The sequence below is a fragment of the Manacus vitellinus genome, unplaced genomic scaffold (assembly GCF_001715985.3).
Source record: "Manacus vitellinus isolate BGI_N305 unplaced genomic scaffold, ASM171598v3 scaffold_13_pilon, whole genome shotgun sequence".
Taxonomy (NCBI): Eukaryota; Metazoa; Chordata; class Aves; order Passeriformes; family Pipridae; genus Manacus; species Manacus vitellinus.
Genome location: NW_021938999.1, coordinates 18,037,180 through 18,054,573, shown reverse-complemented (window position 1 = coordinate 18,054,573; position 17,394 = coordinate 18,037,180). Strand labels below are relative to the sequence as shown.

Here is a 17,394-nt window from a genome sequence, read left to right as displayed (position 1 = left end):
TTCTGATAACAGTATGTGGATCCTTTCCAAGTAGAAAGGCTCTTGTGCAGTACCTGAAGCAAGTCTGGGACTTCAGACAGAAAATTAAGAATTTTACACTGACAAGAAATTAAACTGGTCAGGGCTCCCTTCACTAAGGTAAAGAACAAAGTATGCATTTCATGCAAAAAATTAGTTAATTTTTTGCTTTTCACACTGATCCTCTTGCTTTCCAGTCTTTCATCATGATCACATTTTAAAATTGCATTAACCCTTTTTAAAAATTTACAGCAAGTAGTAATGTTAAACAATTATGGTTAGACTATCTGTAACAGTGTATCTGAGTGAAAAACAAATAAAGCAGTATGATCACTGTAGAAATTGAAAGCAGTATTTTTTCTTTTCAAACACATTTATATTTAATCAGAAATGCAGGTAGCCCTGCAATTTTCATATATCAGAACCAAAAAAGCATCAGAAGACAATAAAGACTTCCTGAAGTCATTTCCTGCAACAATTGGTACCAAACAATCTTCTCCTTTGGCAACAGTTACTTGCCCTCCATTCTCCCTACACATTTTCTGAGAAAGCCCTGACTCCCTTGCTGTCAACATCTTAATTTTCACAAAACTAGAACCTTCCAGGGGGCTCTCTCCTAGAAACTCTGCCTGAAAGCTCCAGTCCCCTTTGTACAGAATCACCCACACAGTGGGGGTAAGAGAAGTGCCTTTGCAGTGCTGGCAGCTCCTCCTCCAAGGGGTGAGTTTCCCTAAGGAATTTGATCATGCAGGACCCCTCACAGTCAGAGGGTACAAACCAACACTGGGGGCAAACTGTTGGCTGGATCCCCCTTCTCTGCACAACTCATGTCAAACATCCTGTTGAATCAAAGCCTCACTGAGGAACGTTTTCAGAATCCAGTCCCACAAGTCCACAAAGTATTTCTTAATATTTTTAGGTATTTTTTTAAATTTCTGCTCTTTAACAGTGTCCAGATGGAAACCAGTGACAACTGGCATTCCTCAGGGGCTGGGATCAGTGCTGTTTAACTCTTCCTGGGACAGCAGGATTGAGTGCACCCTATGGAATTTTGCCAAGGACACCAAGCTGTGTGGTGTGGTCAACATGCTGGAGGCATCCAGCCCCCAGTGTAAGAACAACATGGACCTGCTGGAGAGAGTCCAGAGGAAGATGATCAGATGTAGTGGAAGGTGTCCCTGCCCATGGCACGAGGTTGGAACTAGATGATCCCCAAGGTCCTTTCCAACCCAAACCATTCTGGGATGATTAAATTATAAATTCACTAGATCAGGTAGGATTTTCAGTTTTAAGCCACAGAACCTAGATGACTCTAGATGTGATTCTTTTTTTTCCCCACATTTTAGACATACATTTCCTGTTTCAGAAATGGAAGAAAATCATCTCCACTGGTCCTTGGCAACCCAAAGCAGCAAACCTGACGTGTCTTACAAACTGGGCTCAAAGAAAAACACCTCACTTGCTCCTCTATGATTTTTTCTCTTTTTTTTCTCCTGTTCAGTACTACTAAAAGAAAACTCTGTAAATCATAAGAAAAAAGTCTTAAGAAACACTGTGCTGCTGTTTCCCCCAGTAAAACCAGCACAGCCAGATTTTCAGAGGTGCCATTTGCAGCCCTTTACATGTAATTAGAGGTTAGAATTCTTAAATCCTGCTTTGTAAAGATCTAACATCATAAGAAAAATCTTTATCAATTAACAAGACAAAGGCAGAGCTGAATCTTAGATTTCAAGAGAAGTTAAAACCATAAAATATTTTATTAGAACCTTAAGCATTGGATAAGAAAAATCATTTATGCACTGAAGTCTACAAACCTCTCTGTAGTCACTTCTCAGGCAACTGCCTTTACATTTGATTATTTTTAAAAGCTGTATGAAGAAATCAGTAACTTTCACTGCATACACCTGTTTATAACACTTTTCACTGGTATCTGAATGACCTGTTACAAAAGCATTTTTGACCACAATCCTAGCAGTTTCTATTTACCAAGTCTCATAAATAATAAATAAATAAAGCAATCATTCCTCCTGAATGCACTCTAAAAATCTACAAAGTAAAAACTATCAAGTTCAAAAAAACCCCAACAAATAAGGAAGAAAAAGAATCCTTAAAACCTATTTTTTTTACCTTGCTCATCAAGAAGCTTCTTTGTAAGATCTTCTGCCTCATCTCCACAGTCCAACTCCAGTGGATCATCATTAATATCCAGATTCTCCAGCTCCAACTCCAGATCTTCGCTTCCAGGTGCTTCTTTATTATCTTTGGCATCTTTAGAATCTGTTTAAAAGTTAAGTAAAAACATTATATTGCTAAATATACACAGGCATGATAAGAATGCAAGAATAATGATGCTGCTAAACCTACACCTCTTCAGTGTCTTAATCTTGTTAAAAGAAATGGGCAAAGAATATCAATCTCTTGAGACTATTGTCTCATCTCTTAGGTCTCAGTGGTTTGATATCCTTCACACAGCTTTACCCACCCACCTGAAAGCTGCAAACATTCATCTGTATTGTTAAGGATTGCCAGGTCATCACATGAAAAGTGAAGCCAAAAAAACCCAACTTGCATACTGGGGAGGTCAGACAGAAAACCAGCATCCTTTAGTAAATGAGTGTCACCAACACTATTCAAAAAGAGCCAGTTTCAAACATGCAAATACTAATTTTGTGTTTTCACTGTATATTCTTCATAGCTGAGCTGGTAACAAAATTGACAAAGCAAAGTAAACAGAAAGTGTTTTAGGGAGATGAAGAAAAAAGCAAAAAGCAGAACCAGAGGAAGGTGTTGAAGAGATAACATGCTATGCAGGAGGCCAAAGAAAAACCATATTTTCCTTGAAAAGAAACTATAACTCCCTAGATAAAGATTCAGAAAGGACTAACTAATATTTTTCTTTGACTACAAGACATAGAACATTTTTCCAAGAGATTAGCACCTCGAGTATTCTATTCTTTCAAATCTCCTTCAAGCATTTATTTGTAATTATTCTTCATAAAACAAACAAACAAAAAAATCAAGGCAAATAAGCTTATTAAAATACTTAAACTTTTTAAAGAAAAATGTGACAACTAAGCAGTGCACACATCATTTGGAAATACAGACTCACAAAACAAACAACCTGTTCAGAATCACAGACAAAATTAGTCTGGAGTGGACTTTAGTGAGGTCTCCAGTTCAACCTTCTGCTCCAAGTAGATGGACACTGTTCACATCATATTTCTCAGGTATTTTTCCAGTTGTTTTGAAAAATATCTTAAGACAGAGACTCCAGCCTCCCTGGGGAAGCTGCTCCAACATTTACAGATTCTCATAAGAAAATTTCAGAACTATTCAAACATGCACCTTCTGTTCTACTTTGAGCCAGTGATTTTTATCCCCTTATAACTAAAGATAACTAAGGCCAATGCCTGGCTGTGAACAGAGGGTTGAGTCACAAGAACCACCCAGGCCTATTAACCTACTGGAATTTTATACCAACAAAGTCAGCTCCCATTAACAGTTTACTAAAAAAAATAACAGTGGAAAAAACAAACACTGATGTCTTTCAGAGAAGGAAAACTCTCACGTTTCTTGCAGAAAAGTTACTGTTTACAACACACTAGTTTACCTCCATTTATTTTAAATTAAAAATTATATCCATATTAAAATGCATTTACTTTTTTTCTTAAATGCCATACCCAGAGCTAATCCCCATTCCACAAAGTTTATTCCCTAAAATTGATCCAAACTGGTGTACTGTCCTGATCACCACAAATTATTCCATTAGAGACTCATTACTTCCATCAAATTTGTACAGCTGTTGGACAAGAGATGTTCAAATAAATACTCATCTAAGCATCCTACCTCTTGATTCATCTTTGCTGGAATCCTTGTTCTGGGAATATTTTTCATTATCTTTGAACAAAATTGCTGGCACAAAAGCCTTCAAGTCAATGAGATTCTCATAGAAGTTTCTGGCATCTTCATCTTCCCAGATACCCCCCTCCAGGTCATATTCTCCAGGCTTTCCTGGTGTGAAAATATCAATACCAGGCCCATGTTCTGCAAAAACAGTGAAACCATTAGAAAATTATTTACACAAATTTATGATCTTCTACAGGAAGGTTCCTTAAAGATAAAAATACACATAGAAATGTTAATCTATTTACTACTACCACTGTTTTCACCTAAATATTGCAATGTATACTTTCACCTCTTTTTAACAATTCCATCTTAATATCAGATATATCATGACATTATCTTAAAAATAGTAAATTGGATTTTGATTGAAAATGCAGATGGCATCAGAGTGAAAGTCAAATCAAGTAAAATCAAGCAGCACATTATGTGGTATTAGAAAGGAAAGTTATAACAGACTTAATGTCATTAGCAATAAAAGTAATCACTTGGAGTATGAAGAACTGTACCCCACTGAATTTTAAGAATGAAGTTTTAAAGGAATAATTTTAAATTTAAAGGTATTCAAGAAACACAGCTTTTTTAAGCTCAAGATCACTTCAGGCAAAAGATACACTCAGGATTTCAACATCCCAATTAATCTCAAATTTTCAAGGCACTGAACAGCAGTGTCAGCTAAAAGCTGCACTGGTGCTCAGGAGGTCAGACAGCCACACCTAGTCACTTATCTGGCTTAACAATATGTTCCTGCTCATAACATCATGGCCCAAAATAGACTTCAGGCCTATTTTTGAACAATATCAGCTTTTAAAACTCTAACAGTTTTTAAATACTAAAAACTGTATGATATTAAATGGAAAGGATCAGGTTAAAAACATTTTTCATTGTCCATTTATTACTGTTTTACCTGAAACAAATCTAAAGAGATATTACTTAAGTTACCATAACTACACACAGCATATATAATAGTTATGGTTTCGTGTCAGGCTTAATCACTTTAATTAAAAAATGAAGTATTATCCATTCATGGATATCCTTCATGGGGAAAGCCTAAATGAAACAAAACCAGCAGAAACAACCATCAGTGGGAAGGTTTGCTTGGTTTCCTCACCACACCCAAGCCAAGCCCAGCTTCTGTTTACTTCTGTAGAACCTGGCTTACCCTCGGGTGTTGGTTTCTCCTGGGGAAGGTCAGGCATGTTTTCATCCAGAAGATCAGCCAGAGACTGAGAATTTGCCAACAGCTTCTGATATGACATTGCAAATTCCTCATATTGCTTGTGCCGATCCTCACTCAGCTCCCCCTTGGAGTGGAGGATGCGCCTACGAAAATCAAAAGTTACAGTAAGACAACCTTTTTCCTTAGAGTGTATTTGAACCACTGGGAATTGCTCTGAGCAAAGTTAACCTGCTCTGTTCCAGGGAACTGTGAGAATTCCAGTTTAGACTGCAATTGCAAAAATTTGAGCAATGCTGTTATTTTTCCAAACCACGCTGAATGTCCAACTCCAATCCCACTGAGGATGGGACAGCCCAAGGGCCAAACAGAAAGGCCAACTTACTTTTTGCCATGATTATGCTGTGACAGCCCTGCACTATGAAAAAACTTGTGTATTAAATTCGAACATTCAGCTTACATCAAAGTTGGATAAAAACTGCTTTGCACCTGCAACAATCCATTTCCACATTGCTTAAATGATTACATGGGCTTTTATCACCAGCAGGCTCAAAAAAAATTGCATATTAAAAAGCAGCCCATTGAGTTTCCAACAAACCAAGTTATTTCAAGACTATTGCTCCAAACTAAGAGCAGTTACATTTGGTTTTTTTCAGTTGCTCTTTGTTTTCTTTTATGAAACTATTCATAGGTGTTTTAAATTTTCATTTTGAAAACTGAGATCTGTTGTCAAAAGCAGCTTGCTTTTGAAGGAACAGTCACTGGCTTACAAGTGCACCATAAAGCAGTTTCAGGAGAACAGGTAGAACAGTACAACTCTATTTTCTTACCCAAAGTACAATTAAGACCATCTTGATATTTTGACCAAAAACACCAAGAACATTCAGTAATTTAACCAAATATACTGATCTCTGGTACTCCAAAACTTGCCACAGAAGTCTGATCCTGTCATCCTTGATTGCGGGTTAACTCAGAATAATCTGGTTGCTCATGAGCACTGTTCTAGTTCATCCAGAACTCTGGCTCCTGAGAAGTGCCTTTTCCCATCTGGCACGATCCATTCATCCCCTCTGCAGGAGCAGTTCTTACAAGGACAAGGCACAGTCAGTTCTCTACCAGCAAGGAACACTTTGGGCCACATGAGCTGTTTGGGGCCAACTACAGCCAAGATCCAAATGGGCTCAGATCAAACATGGACTTCCAAAGGGAAGCTGATTCCAATTTGTTTTACAGTAGCTTGAACAATGTTAACAACCCTGGACTAACCAGCTGGAACCACTGACAAGGCCCCCTGCCCTGACATGAAAGCATCAGAAGTCTGAAAAAAGGTGCAAATGCCACAATTCCTGAAGCAGGTTGTGTCATTGCATTATCCTTTGTATGATCCCATTACCATTAGGCTCTCATCAAGCAACAGGTATTACAGTCACAGTCCTGCCAAAAGATAAATATTTTGTGGCATAAAAATTCTAAAATAGTTTAAGCAACGTAAGTTGAGGGATATCAGTCTTGGCTTTTTTCGAGCTGCAGCTGAATTGTAAAACAAAAGTCATCTCAGTACACAACACATTCCCAGGGCGAGCAACAAAATCCCTCAGACCTGCTCAGAGCCAAAACTGGGCACAGGTGTCTGGCCAGAGGGCAAGAAGCAGCAATGCTGGCTAAAGTTCTATTTCTTGTCCCTCTGACACCTATATAAAAATGTATTACCCGCTCCTGCAAAGTAGAGCAAGAAAAATTAACTAATTAAATAACCACTGACAATTTCTAAAGTGCAGTAGTTCAGTTTGGATTGGGAAACATGTTAAGTGCCAGCTCACAGCTTTTCCATGGAGACAGCTGTCCATTATGTACATATTTTAAGTTTAAAATACCCCAGCAGCCTTACAAACACGAGCACTGAAGCTCTGTGCTATTATTAAAAAAATCAAAAAAGCAAAGTGCTGTAACAACAGTACAAGAGTTTCAGTTCTCATTTTCAGTTCCCAGAAGACAAGTGTTAACAAATTCAAGGAAGCTCTAACACACGAAGCAAACTTTAAAAAGCACAGTTCTGTCCTGAATACAATTAAAAGCACAGCACACAGCACTTGTCTTACTTTGTGTCTCTTCACAGCACCACAAGGCAAGTTCAGCACAGCTTAAAAACATCCTTCATTTAGACCAAAGAAGTTTCTTCCACATCTAACTCATTTTTGAAAACTCTCTCCAGAATTTGGAAATGAAGCTGTTTCCTTCCAATGATACAGCCTGACAAGTTTAGCTGTGCTCTCAGCTGTGCAACCAAAAGATCACCAGGTTCTACTGTCAAAGCATAACACAAGGTAGTTTTGCTAATCATCCAATTATCCAGAAACCCCTGTATATAATAATGCTTTAATTTTACCTAAATGATTTGCAGATAACACAGGACTAATGCACTGTTAATTTAGGATATTAATTTTCAATTAACCAATCTGCACAGCTTGAGTTATTTCACAGTCACTCTCCTGACACAGAAAAAACTATGAGTTATTTACCTGACAAAATGTCATAAACTAAACATATGACACAGTTGATGCACAAGAGGGAACAGTTCACTCCCTGTTCACTTCATTGATTCTGGAACAACAGTATGAATAAAAACTGCTGCTATCAGCAAAATGGACCAGATTTTTATTACATGGAGAACTGTGTTATCCAATAGGATTATTAGTTGTTAAAAAAAAAAAAATAAATCCAACAACCAAACAAAAATATCCCAAAAACTCACACCTATCCACAGAAAAAAATACAAAAGCAAGTAACCAACCAACTGCACAATCACTCTCCCAAAATCCACAGCTTAGGAAGTATTCACAGACCTCCTACTAGGCAAATTTCTGTCCTGCCCTCACTTGCATTTCCATACTGTGCAAAAGCCAAGAATCTCTCTTACTAACATGTTGTAAGTGAATAAAATTTGGTAGGAGAATTTTTTGATGGCTTGTTTCTTTAACAGAACTTATTCCTCAATTTTACTAAGAAGTTAAAATAAACACCTTAAAGTTCAGAGGGATAAATAATAGAGTTCTCTTAATCCAGTGATAAATGGTAGTTCTTCACATTCCTTCCCCAAAACAAAGCTTTGCACCCATGTCCCCAGGGATAATTCAGATGAGGAGGAGCATAAAGAGGTCCCTTGTCTGATGTACTCAAAGCAGGCTCAGTGATGAGATCAGACCAGGCTGCTCAGGGCTCTATCCAGTCTCTCTTACCCAGTTGTACAAGTAAATATTAAAGTATATTTCCCTCTCTCAGATCACTCACAGTCTTTCTTCTTCTTGGTTTCCTAACATACTTTATACCTCTTGGAAACTTTTTTTCCTTTATTTCCTCTCATACAGGCTGTACAAAACCCACTCACTGAAATGCCACCCAGAACCAACGTGCCCAGAGCCAATTACAATTGAAAGGATAAAGGTTCATATTCATTACCTCAAAAAAAATAACAATGGAGTTGATAACTCACTTTAAACTAATAAGGTACTTGTAGAAACAACAGTACTTCAAAAGTCAGTTTACACTCCTGTGAAATACAACACCTGTTTGACTGAGACCAGACAGGACTGCAGCACAAAATCCATCAGGCACAATTGATCCTTGGTTGGGGAACATGAAATTTTAATGTATTCCAGCCACACATACAACCCTGGACTGATGTCCAGCCTTTTAGCTGAAACCTGTGTCTAGACCCAGTCACATGTTCATTTCTGTGCTTCCAAAAGGATTTAAGAATGACTCTGTTTTAAGACCAGCAGCTGAGTTTAGGCTGGCTCCAATAGTGAGAACTCAGGATGCCTTAAAGAAAATAATTATTAAACAATGTGAACATTGTAGAAAAACATTATTCAGATCCCAAAGCTGTGTATACTCTGCAATATTAGTATTATATACAGATATCTAAGAAGATTTGAATCAAATTGTCTATGCCCTCTACTTTAATATAATACTATATAATTTGCCCACCTTAAAGTGTAATGGATACCTTGTTAATGTAAACTAATTTGTCCTCCATGCTGGTACACCAAAAAAGTAAACAAGCCAAGCCATTGTGGCATATGCTCCATTAGATACACGTGGGTGGAAAGGGAAAAATCAGATTGTGCCAACTGGAAAAGGACAGTACCAGCTGGGAAAGCAGCACTGCTCTCACACTGATAAGGAAATAAAGAGAATTAAAGCTAAAGGTCAACCTGCCTTTTCTTTAAAGATATTTGAAGAGTCTGTTTTGTCTTTGCTTTTTAAGTATTCAGATCAAATTTAGTTTTTTAGATACAATGCAGAACACACTTGTCTTCTACACACTGACTACAACATACTTTGTTTATAAATACTGCAACAAACCTAGGCATTTCATAAATAAACTATTTTTTAATTCATAAATAAAAAACAACATTCAAGTGTCACCTGTTTTGTCTTTCAATATTTTGTAGCTCCCTGTGGTCCCTTTTCAGGTGTTTGGTCAAAGACGTAAAGTATTCCTTCAACAAATTCTGGAAGGGCTGTTGTTTCTCTGGGCTAATTATCTCACTAGGAGGAAAGCTCAAGTTAAACTTCTCTGCCACAGTTTTGACTTTCCTGGGTACCAAACCAGCAATGTCATCCCCACAGTGCCGGCAGAAGCTGATAACCACAGAAACGTGGGTGTGGGACTCCCGGTCGGCATTAATAATGTTTTTAAGCTGCTCATAGATTAGAGACAGACCTTCCTTGTCAGTGAAAATCCCAACTATTGTCAATTCTGCAATGAAACGCAGATCAGTTCTTAACTTGGTGATGTTGGGAGTCTTCTCTTCTTTCCTCGCCTCAAAATGTTTTTTCCAAGCCTGAAGTAAGGAAGGGGCAAAATCAGCGTATCGCTGGTGGAAGAGGGAGCACAAGTGCACGGCGCAGTTCACATCCGAGATCTTCAGCTTGGCCTCCACAATAGAAGCTACTGCTTCTGCAATGTATTTGCTTAAATTCAGGCTATTAAAGTCATGGGACAAGGAGTCCCGTTGTTGTTCTGTGATGGTTTTTAGCTTCTTGACAAAAGCTGTGTTCTTCTTCAGGCTGGAGTCCAGCCTGCTGAAGAAGTTTTCCTCGGGACGGTTGTCCGGGGCGTTCTGGTTCTTGCTGCGGAGCTCTTTCCGTGCCTGGTGGCGCTCCCAAGCCTCCTGATGGAGCTGATGGGCTTCCTCTTTTTCCCTAAGAGACACAAAAATTAGTCATTTTTGTTACAGGACAAAGTATTTTGTTGCTTGCAGGTTATCGGTTCAAAGGAAAAAAGGTCATAGCTGGAAACCTTTCAGCAATTCTAAAAATTTCCCTTTAATACTCTCTCCTTAAATATTTACCAAGTTAATCCTAGACAGCTGAAGCATCTGCTTCATAAATTCTGTTTAATTTTTGTAATGCAAAAGGCAAGTACTACTTGTTGAAAAAAAATAATTCTTAAATACTTCTAGGCAGAACATATTAATCCAAACAGACTTCAAAAATATAAACATAGAACTCCATTTACTCCAACTGGAGATGGAGTTCTTACAAAAGAACACAACAGTCTTTCAACATGTCACTGTATTACACAGTTAAGGGAAATCTTTTATTCCCAGACTACTGAAATTACACAGAAAATTTTAAATAGGTGAAATATATCTGTCCCAGCTAGAATTTGGCTATCACATTGCCTCAGTCTTAAAAGTGACATTTAACACAGATAAGAATATCCAGAATCTGAGCTTTATTAGTCTAATGATGCCATTTCAACACAGCAGTACCCTTGGATAACATATTAAAAAACACTGTCTTAATAATATCACATATTAAACTGTCAGGTTACATTCTGAGTTTGCCATCCAGGTATCAGTTGTCTATGTTTGATTGAAAGAAATGACAGTCATTCTTCAGAGTAGATTTGCTCCTGTTATGGTCTGCAGACCTGTTATAGTATGTATTCCAAAATTTATGGTGCTAACAGCTCTCCATCTTAAAAGAAACTGCTTCTGTATTGTGCTGGTTTGGGCTGGGACAGAATTAATTTTCTTCCTAGTGGCCTGATGGGCTGGTTTGGATTTGTGCTGGAGTCAGTGTGGATAACACAGGGATGTTTTCATTACTGCTGGGCAGGGCTTACACACAGTCAAGGCCTTTTCCTCACCCCACCCCAGCAGTGAGGAGGCTGGGGGTGTGCAAGGAGTAGGGAAGGGACACAGCTGGGACAGATGAGCCCAACTGCCCCAAGGGATACATCCCAGACCATACAACTCCACATATAAATCTGGGGAAGAAGGAAGGGGAGGGATGTTCAGAGTGATGGAGCTTCTCTTCCCAAGTCATGTGACATTTGCTGGAGCCCTGCTGTCCTGGGGAAGGCTGAACACCTGCCTGCCCAGGGGAAGTGGGGAATGAACTCCCTGTTTTGCTTTGCTTGAGCACACAGCTTTTCCTTTATCTATTGAACTGTCTTTATGTCAGCCCACAAGTTTTCTTATTTTTACTCTTCTGATTCCCTTCCCCATCCTGTTGAGGGGAGTGAGGGGGTGTGTGGGGCTGAGTTGCCAGCTGGGGTTAAACCATGACATTTATTCAAGCATAACTGTGCATTACATGGTCATCACATGCAGAACACTAACAAAGCTCCATATCAGAGACTAAAATAACAGAGGTTACAAGTGAAAACTCAAAATGATGTAGAAGTCATAAAGCATACTCAGCCAGCCACATAAAACTTAAAACACTACAGGCAACTTAAAAGTAACTCAAACAGTTCATTTTTTATAACTCTGCCCACAATCCTGGTAGCAGAACTACAGCATTTGGCACAATTAAACCATTATAAGACCACTTACTTTAGTTGAGCAGCTGCTTCTTCTTGTTTCTTCTTCTCTTCCTCCTCTTGTTTCTTTTTCTCCTCTTCTTCAAGTTTCTTTTTCTCTTCCTCCTCTTTCTTCTTTTGTTCCTCTTCTGCCTTTACTTTATCCTCTTCTTTTTTCTTCCGTTCCTTGTCTTCCTTCTTTCTTTTATCCTCTTCCATTTTCTTCTTTTTATCGTCAGGAACCTTTAAAGTCTCTCTCTTCATGCCAACCTTGACATCTTCTTTTGGCTTGTCCCTGGTGCTCACTGGTCTCCTTTCACTAAATTCTTTATTATTTAGCTGAGATTCCTTTTCTTCCATATTTGGTGGCTTTTTGCGCTCAGCTGGCATCGTGTTACCCAGGCAAACCTGCAGAATCACAGGAAAAGAAGTACTTTTAAATTGCTGTTGATATTTTAGTCATTTTTCACAGCCTACCCATATTCAATTAACTCACAAATGCCTGACTCATCAGAATAAAGGTTTCAGTTTTCCTGAACTACAGAATGGACCTAAGAGGTAAAAGCTAACAATTTTGTAAGGGTGTTGTACTGCAAAGTTGTCTTCAGCATAAAGTAAAAGCATCTCAAGATGCTTTTACAACCCAAGAAATACAAGATCTTGGAATATATACTGAAGCCCATCTGAAAAAAAACCTACAAAAACAACACAACTGATGAAAGCAAAGTTAAAAATAATTAAGTATTTGATTCATCAGCATGCACCTGCACCTCACTGACCCTTCTACACATCTCGTAAGAACACTCCCCCTTCCACTGCTTAGGATCCCAGGATAATGCAGGTTTGATGGGACCTCAAGTAGTTGAACCTCCTGCTCAAAGCAGGGTCAGCAATGAGGTCAGGCAGGACTGCTCCAGCTCCAGCCTTGAAAACTGCCAAGGAAGGAAACTGCACAACCCCTGGGGCCAACCTGCTCCAGTGCCTGCCATTGGAAAGGCATCCACTTGCTTCCTTCTTTCCTCACCCTTCCCAAGATTTCCCCAGCCATCTCCAGGACTCTTCTCCAACACTCAAGCTGCACAAGTATCAGCTGCAGAATGAGCTGTGCTGACTATGCTAGACACACAAACCTCCCTGTCAGCAGAACAAATGGAAATAATATCAGAAAGGCTGCAATTATCAAGAGTTATTCAAGGCTACAGTTCCTCTCTCCTTCTACTCAACCAACACTTTGTAGGAGCTTTAGCCTCTTCAGGGTTTCCAGCCCTCTAAGCTTTGGTTTCACTTGGCTGAGGATACAAGAGGTAACATATACTGAACACTAAAGGGTAAAAATCCCAGAATAATTTTGATCAGAAGGAAACTGTGGAGGGCACCCAGTTCAGCCTTCATCCCTCTTCTCCAGGCAGGTCCAATCAGATCAAGGAATTGGCTACCTAAGGTTTTAGTATCTCCATTGACAGAGATGCAAGGGCCCCTCTGTCAGCACCTGAATAACCACACTTTGAAAAAGCTTTCCCTGGAATTTGCTATGCCTTATCCTGATTCTGCCTCTTTTCATCCTATCCCGGTGCAGCTTTGAGAAGAAGCCAGCTCCATCTTCTCTATCCTCTCCTGTTAGACTGTTTTAAGACAATAATAAGATTTCCCCTTTTATTCACACAGATTAAGAAACCCTCGAGTTCCCTCTGTTTCTCTTAACCTATCATGTCCTCCAGCCTCCTGGTGTTCTTGGTGGCACTCCAGTGTGTCAATGCCTTCCTTGGGAACAGAGAATACAGACCTGGATGTGGTGTCCAGATGTGGTTTTGTAAGTACCAAATAGAGGAGGAAGACTCACCTTCTTCACCCTGATGGGTAACTCCTGGTACTACAGATGCAGCTGTCCCTAATGAAGGGCATTCTGCTGACTCATGACAGGATCAGATGGGCCAAACAGGACCACAAGAGAAAATTAGAACCACCTAAGCTTTATTTACTTCATGCTACGTTGATCTCTTAAAACAAAAAGTAGTTTTCACATGTTCACATGCTTCAAGTTAAATGCATATATGGGTGGGACTGATGGGACACCACTGCATGTGATCCCTTCTGAAGAACCATCACTGCTTTTATCAGTACCACCAGTTTGATTCCCAGCTGACACCCCTACTTTTGCCTTTCTGACATTTAACTCTGACTGGATGATGAAAACGTGCTAAATTCACAGATTTCCTGCATCTACTCAGAGTGGATGATGAGACACTTGCATGCCAATCTAATGCAGGGTGCTTCTAGTATTATTTTTAACTATTGTGAAATATATTTACAAGTAAGACACCACACTAAAGAAAATCTCTGTTTCTAAGTAAGTATTTCACATTTCCTCCCCCACCTCCCAAACAATAAGATGACAGATTGACATACTGACTATCCCACCCATATGGAACTCTGTGTTACAATATTTAAGGTGCTTGTCCAGGTCTTCTAAAGAAAAAAAATGTTAAAGTTCACAGTGTATTCAGATATAGGCAGTGACAACTTACCAACTGGGAACCTATTCAGGACTGTTTGACAGCAATTGGCAACAGCACCAAAGCAGAAATGTCTCTGACACTGATTTATGGAAATCAAATCAGCATTGCTTAAACGAGCACTAGCAAATTTGGCTCCCTAATGCATGTCCTACAACTAAAAGATTTCACATCTCAAGATCTTAGAACTACTTGGATTTCAAAAACACTGAACTACATCATCTTAAAACAGTGTCACTGTGAAATCAGTACTTAACCTGAGAGAGAAGGGGTCAACAAAACCCAGACAACTAAACAGCCCCCTAAACCTCTTCGTATTAAAGTCTGAACTAATTTTTCTATTTCTGCAGGCCAGTCAAGTGGGACCTGTTCCTCACAGCTCCACCTGGGAGATGAAAATCTTCTACACATCCTGTTTTAAAATCAACAATAACTATTTGAATTTTTTCCTCACTATGAATCCACATTGGAATTTCCATCATTTTGAGACAGCTAAATTATCCCTCCCACCATTTTCAACAAAAGGGGTTTGCAAGGAAAGCTTTCAGCATTTACACATCAACATAATATCTCGCTAGTAGGTGAGACAGAACAATGCATGAGACTCTCCAATTAAATGAAAAAAAACAATAGAGTAACACATTCATTTTAAAAAGAGAAAGCGTTAGATTCTGAAAGCTACTAAATTGGGAGCTAAGTTCTAAAGGAAAACATTTTGAGAAAAAGGTTGTTTATGATTAAAGAAATGCTGGAAAAGTATGTCAGAATTCCAATACTCCAGCTTTTATCTTTGCCCCCCACCTATTGTCAGAGGGTAATTCAATTACAATTCGGGAAAAAAACAAACAAAAAACCCATCACGGAACAAAATATCCACCTACACATGTAACTTTGAACAACAGGGTCACCACCAAAATCATTATGGTATCAAGCTCTTGTTAAATTTAGGAACTCAGAATTCTGTTTTAGAGATGTATGGGACATTTGCTTGTACAAAAGCAAAACAGAGAAGATGGGATAAAAAGTAAAGGGATGGAGCATAATCAGGCACATTATGATTTCAACCACAGGGCAGTATTATCCACTTTTTTCCCATGAACACTGGTGTCCAAAAAATCTTGTTTACAGCAGATTCCTGTCCTGTATCCCAGAACAGGTGTGTTACAATACTGCTCACTGCCTGCTACGTGTACAGCTCCTTATCTCCCAAACCTTTCCGATGGCTCTGCCAGCTCCTTTGTGCCTACACCAACCCCCGCGGCAGGAGGAGGCGGAGCGGCCGCTGCCTCCGAGCCACACACGCACTGAGCCCTGATCCACAGGCTGATCCAGCGGGGAACCTCCTCTGACAGACGGTGCAGAACTGCCCCACAACTGTCCCGGGGTCCATCACCCCTCCCTGGGCAGGAATGGTGAGCCAGACCTCACTACTTTCCCTCAGCTGCCAGTTATCACAAGATCTGTGGAACGTTCAGACCTTCAGAACTTCTGCCTCGTTGGACTGAAACTGGCTGAAAGGCTCAAAAGATGTGGGAAGCAGGGACAAGTGGAAACAAGACAGGCAGCAGGCTCGCCTGGGTCTCATCTCCAGAGGGAATTAGGTTGAAGACACAGTTTGGTTCAAATTAAGGGGATGGTATGGAAACATTAAGAGAACTTCTATTCAATACCTCGTGTTTACAGAGATGTACTGATGAGAAGGCACAATAATGACAGGAACTCCATGAGCCAACAGACAAACCAGCACTCACAGCTGAAAATTAGGAAGGACAGAGGAAAAAAAGAGACAAGACAAACATCCACAAGCCTTTGGCAGCCCGTTTCTGCAGTGACACTCACATGCTTTGACATTCCTTAGTTTCAGTGCCTACAGACACTATTTTTTCAGAGAAAACTACTTCTATTAATTTTCCAATATTTGACACACCTTAACTCATTTGTGGTTAAGACATTTTTAGTGTACCTAAATTTCTACTTTTTTTTAAACTTCATAACATTCTTGGAATTTGAAAAAGTGGTGGGACTGGGTTCATGATACTCTGGGCTCAGAAACTTAAGAAACAGGTCTTGAGATACAGAAGCAACATTTAAGAAAAAGCATCTATGTACTTACTCTCAAGGAAACCAGAGTCATATGAGGTATTCAGCATCGTTAACCCAGTCACAATTCAGAATAAAGGATAAACACCAACACCGTGGCCCTCAAATCAATCTTCTCGAGTCAATAAAAAGTCTGTTCTCACAGTCTGCATTAACATGATCCAGAATCTCAATCCTTGCAAACACATATATGGGGGGGAGAAATACAGCTCTATTAAACTAAACATATTGAGATTTTTCATGTTCTGTTTTTATTGCCACTGGAAATAAAATTGATCACATAAACAGTCCTTTTTGCAGGTATTCTACTACGAAAGAAATGAGGGGATATGAGGCAAGATGTCCCCACTTCTGACCAGCTGAAAAATCTGACAGAGCAACAAACTCCTCCATCACTGGTTATCACACCACTGGAAAGCTAAAAGTTTCAAGGAATGAAATGTAACCAGGGTTCTCTTAAAGTAAGGGAAGGTGCATTAGAAAAACGAGGAAGGTGGAGCAGGAAAATGCCCTGGTCAACGAGGAGAAAATAAACTCAGCCACAAGTTTTGGAAGGTGAGACAAGGAGCAGAGCAGGAAACCACAGTGCAGAGAGAGGAGCACCCCATGCACTGGCACAGAAGGTTCACAGAACCACGGAATATTCCGAGCTGGAAGGGACCCACAAGGATCATCAGTTCAGATCCTGGCCCTGCACAGGACAGCCCCAAGAATCTCACCATGTGCCCGAGAGCATCGTGCAAACACTTCCTGAGCTCTGTCAGGCTTAGTGCTGTGACCACTGCCCTGGGGACCCTGTTCCAGTGCCCAACCACCCTCTGGGCGAACAACCTTTTCCCGATATCCTCTCTGACACAACTCCACGGCAC

The 17,394-nt window shown here is 39.7% G+C and overlaps 1 protein-coding gene across 2 annotated transcripts in view; it reads right to left on the bottom strand.

Annotated features, from left to right (window-relative positions):
- Positions 1–12,321, bottom strand: part of UPF2 (UPF2 regulator of nonsense mediated mRNA decay) — a 50,190-nt gene extending 37,869 nt beyond the window's left edge. For both annotated transcript variants that reach the window (XM_029958087.1, XM_008926182.3), the window contains exons 1-5: positions 11,947–12,321; positions 9,524–10,303; positions 5,081–5,241; positions 3,865–4,062; positions 2,146–2,295 (exon numbers count right to left, since the gene is read on the bottom strand). In XM_029958087.1, coding sequence (XP_029813947.1) covers positions 2,146–2,295; positions 3,865–4,062; positions 5,081–5,241; positions 9,524–10,303; positions 11,947–12,302 — 1,645 coding nt within the window. In that variant the 5' untranslated portion in view covers positions 12,303–12,321. The remainder of the gene's footprint in view (positions 1–2,145; positions 2,296–3,864; positions 4,063–5,080; positions 5,242–9,523; positions 10,304–11,946) is intronic.
- Positions 12,322–17,394: the final 5,073 nt, after the last annotated feature.